At 39.5% G+C, this 4,598-nt stretch overlaps 1 protein-coding gene across 1 annotated transcript in view; it reads right to left on the reverse strand.

Moving 5' to 3' along the window:
- Positions 1-1,143: 1,143 nt before the first annotated feature.
- Positions 1,144-4,598, reverse strand: part of LOC109911499 (meckelin) — a 60,207-nt gene continuing 56,752 nt past the window's right edge. The window contains exons 10-11 of the mRNA XM_048596149.1: positions 1,392-1,508; positions 1,144-1,296 (exon numbers count right to left, since the gene is read on the reverse strand). Of these exons, the coding sequence (XP_048452106.1) occupies positions 1,144-1,296; positions 1,392-1,508 (270 nt within the window). The remainder of the gene's footprint in view (positions 1,297-1,391; positions 1,509-4,598) is intronic.

Genomic DNA, 4,598 nt, shown 5'->3' on the forward strand with positions numbered 1-4,598 from the left:
CCCTTTGACTTTCAGTCATCGCCAGTTATTTGAAGCCCATGCAATGTGTTTGCCATGTAAGCTGCTGACATGTGCAGGATCTCTGATGTTAGAGCATCATGATGTCATACTATGACATGTTCTCACTGTGCCTGACTGTTGCAGTTACTCTTCAACACGTCCACTGCCACACGCTGCCTATTTCTTCTTCCTCACTGAACAGCAAGCTAAAGCACAGAGGCTGGCAGGCTGTAGCTCAGTACTCCAGATCTTGTGTGCAAAAAGACAATGTCACCCATGGAGGCTGAACGCCTTTTTGTAAGTGCTGAAGTCAGTTTGCAAGCTAGGACCCAGCTCCAAAGTAGATAGCTGAAGCCCTGAAGTAGTGACTGAGTTGCTCCAAGACCAAGTATGATGATGTGGTGACTCTGGTGGTTTGCCGATGCCAAATTGTGTGAATGTAGGGGTAATGAGAAGAGTAGTCAAGGACTTTGGAGGAACGTTGTGCCAAAGAAGCAAATGTATAGAGATTGGAGATAAATAACAGGTCCAAGCATTCTTGTGAACTGAAAGAGATGCTGAGACAAGTGGCCAGGTACCCAATCTTGATTACCTGTCAGTTATTGTATGTTAGGTTTCTCACTGGTGGAGAGGAAAATTGAAAGTGTGATCCTTAATGCAATGAATTAATACATGAAGACAATCCAGTTGGCATTCTGAAATCACCATTTAAGGCTTTAAGGTAAAATCAGGCGAATTTTCCTCAATGTCAAGAATCTGATTTCTTTGTCTTGCCCTATTCAGTCACCTCGCTCATTATTATTCTTGCTACACCAAGGAGGGAAAATTCTACCTAATCTAATTCAAGCTTTCTTCTTTGAAGCTCCTAATTTATACAAGTGAAGGGCCTATGGGGCACTGCTCGGGGGTTCGACTTGTATTTTGGTGGATTTCCAGTCAATGCATCAAAAGCAGTGCTTTAATGAGCCAAGCACATCATTTTCCAAATAATGATTTATGTAAATTAATAACTTACAAAAATATCTGTTTGGTAAGCATGTAGCAATCAGGATTCTGTTTAGATATATAAACCAGTTATCAAGCTAAAGTAATTATTTTATCACGACAAATATAAACATAAAAGTATAAAAACTGGCTAATGGATTACACTGTTGTCACTTTCAGAGTAGATAAATGTAATAGATTACTCACATGATCAATGAATGAAGCAAGAAATTTATTAGTGGTATTATAAGCTTTCATTCTACGTTCAAATAAATCACTAGTTTGATTCAAGAGGCGATCAGATTCATTTCTCTGTAAAATTGGACCAAAATTTAGGAACATATAAATGACTCCCTAAACTGTATTCTTGAAATGTATTAAAAAAGTATATTAATTGCTACTCAGACCCAATGTAATGGCTCTCGAATCTTGTCATATTTCTCTCTGATCTTGTTTGTGATGAATATCTCAAATGTCTCAATGTCCGTATTCGGAATCAAGCCTCTTTGACTACAAAGGTTTTCCTGTAAAGGAATAGTCATCAAAATAGCCATATTTAAAATTAATAGAGTTCATAAAAAATATTTTGAATAATTTAGAATAAATAATCCTCACAAGAGCCCTATAGCCTTTATATTTATAAGAAAATCTCAATCTAAACAGACAAAGTCAAAGATGCTGCCATACCTGCCAAGTTTTTACAGCAATTTCTGCTTTTTTGGCACCTTCCTTTATTTTATTGATGATCAAGTGTGGACTGATACAATGGTAATTGACCAGCTTAGATTTGTCCTATTTGTTATGTGTGGAAAGGACTTGGGTAATTATCCACAATGTCTGGTAGATGCCAGTTTGTAACTGTACTGGAAAAACATGGCTAGAGGTGTAGCTTGTTCTTAACCACAAGTCTTCAGTGCAACTGCTGAATGTTGTCAGGGGCCTTAGCCATGCTGTGTCTGGTGCATTTTGCCATTTCTTGATATTACGTGGAGTGAGTTGATTGGTTGAAGACTGGCTTGTGTGATGCTGGGAACCTCAGGAGGGATCCAGAATGGATTATCCACATGCGACTTCTGGGTGCAAATGCAAATGTGATGGTGTAGTGGTGTTGTTGTAGGAATAGTGATGCGGCTATCTAGGTATTGCTCTGAGGTTCCAGGTTCAAATCTTGCTGTGACAGATGGTGGAATTTGAATTGCATCAATCTGGAATTTAAAGTCTAATGATTAACCGTAAGTCAACTGTTGTAAAAACTCATTTGGTTCACTAATTTTCATTAGGCAGGAAATCTGTCCTTACCTGGTCTGGCTTATATTTGATAGCAGACCCACAGCAATGTTGTTGAATCTTAATCTGATATAGCCTACCAATCTATTTAATTCTATAAAATTACTCAAAAAGTCTCAACACAGGAATGAAATTGATCAGACCATCTGACCTAAGCACCAGAAACGACAATGGCAAACTCAGCCCTGTTGACACTATAAAGTCATCCTTACTGGTATCTAGGTTGTTCCAAGACTGGGAGAGCTGTTTCGCTGAATAGTTAAGCAATAATCTGACATAATCATATTCACAAAATCATACATAATGTGTCAGATAGCACTGCCACCATCCTCATGGCATCACCTGCTTCATGATCATGACAATAAGGTCAAACATGGGCAAGGAAATCTTCCGCTGACTGCCACATATCACCCCCTCAGCTGAAAAATCCGTACTCCTCCATGTTGAGCATTCTTTACAGGAAGCATTCAGGATGGCAATGGAACAGAATATACTCTTGGTGGGGGTCTTTCAGGACGCCACCAAGAGTGGCTTAGCAGCGCATCTACTGATCAAACTGGATAAGTCCTAAGGCATATAGCTGTGAGACTGAATCTACGACAGGTGGTAAGGGAGCCAACCAAAGAGATGAACATAATTGATCCGATCATCACGAATTTGCCTCTAAGAGATACATCCATCCAAGACAGTACTAGTAAGAATGATCACCATGTCATTCCTATGGAGACAAAGTCTCAGCTTCACATTTGGAATACCCACTGTCGTGCTGTGTGGCATTACCATGATGCTAAATGGGACAGATTTTGAACAGATCTAGCAACTCAGGAATATGCTTTTATGTAGATGTGGATCATCATCAGCAGCTGTCATAACCACCGGTCAAAATCAAGAAGTGCTGTGGACACTTTTTAACTTGTAATTTTAAAATGTGTTCTTTAAAAGAGGGCTAATTTGCTCAGTTAACTGGATGGCTGGTTTGCGATACAGAGTGATGCCAATTTCCGCACTTGTTGAGGTTACTATGGAGGACTTGCCTCCTCAATGTATCCCATCACCCTGAGGTGTGGTGACCCTCAGGTAAAAACCATCACCAGTTATTTATCTCTAATGTGTGCAGCCCTATTGTCCTTTGGGACTGTGGCGACTTTACCTATTTAATTGAGCCAAGATGGTTGCAGATTAAATTTAAGTGTTTGTTTGGAGGGAGGAGTAATAGAATTTCACACATACTGAAGTCAAAACAGACTGGAAAGGTAACAAGGAGTTGATAACAGCAAGACGCTCCTGTGGATTATGTCCCAAACTAGACACACTTTGAGTTCTTCCCTTTAATGAAAACACAAGGACAGTGGTTTAAAGAAGCAATTTCAACTTCACTGGAGTGGGCGAGTAGGACTGATTGCTCATGTGTGTATCAGCCTGAGCTCCAGCCTGCTTTGAATATCACTGCCAAAGAACTATCTTCTCGTTAATCCTTGTGTAAAGATGCTCTGTCATGTTGAGCATTGAAGTCAGCTAGCTAGCAGCCAGACCAAAGGAAAACAGGAAGGTTGGAATTTAATCATACTTGAGAGGAATTACAACTACAGAATCACAGACAATCTGCAAAACTAAGGATTGTCAAATCAACTGTGCAACTAGTAATATCAATGCTAGCAGTAACCTCTGACTGCAATAGCTGGAACATTCAATTATCTGCTCTTCATGAATAATTCACAGATTGATCTGTATATTTGATGAGATTAATGTTTATTCTTTTGGACTCATCTCTAATTTTGAATCTGTGCATATGCGTGTTGTATTTGTTAGCATTTCTTTTTGTATGTGGTAATTAATAAATTTACTCTTTTTGTTAATTTAAGAAACTCTGATTATATCACCTCCTGTTAAAATATAAGCTCATTTGGGCCTGGGAAAGGATTCTTTTCAAATTAACCTGTTGTAACCAACCAAGGGGGTTCATGAATAAAGAAATGGAGCCAGTTTAACCATCTTCAATAAGGAGTTTAACAGCTTGGGATATCTTGGTTCGAACTCAGAACCATTTTGGCAACATCATGCCTGGTATTTCTCTTACTCCGTTGTTACATCAAGTCAGGGGATCAATCCTGGTTCAGTGAAAATTGCAGGAGGGCATGCCAGAAACAGCACCAGGTATACCTAAAATTAAGGTGTCAACCAAGTGAAACTACAGCATAGAACTGCTGAGAGAGAGATAGATAGTAGGAACTGCAGATGCTGGAGAATCCGAGACAACAAGGTGCAGAGCTGGATGAACACAGCAGGCCAAGCAGCATCATAGCAGCAAAAAGGCTGACGTTTTGGGC

The sequence above is a fragment of the Rhincodon typus genome, chromosome 4 (genome assembly GCF_021869965.1).
Source record: "Rhincodon typus isolate 14 chromosome 4, sRhiTyp1.1, whole genome shotgun sequence".
In the NCBI taxonomy this organism is placed as follows: domain Eukaryota; kingdom Metazoa; phylum Chordata; class Chondrichthyes; order Orectolobiformes; family Rhincodontidae; genus Rhincodon; species Rhincodon typus.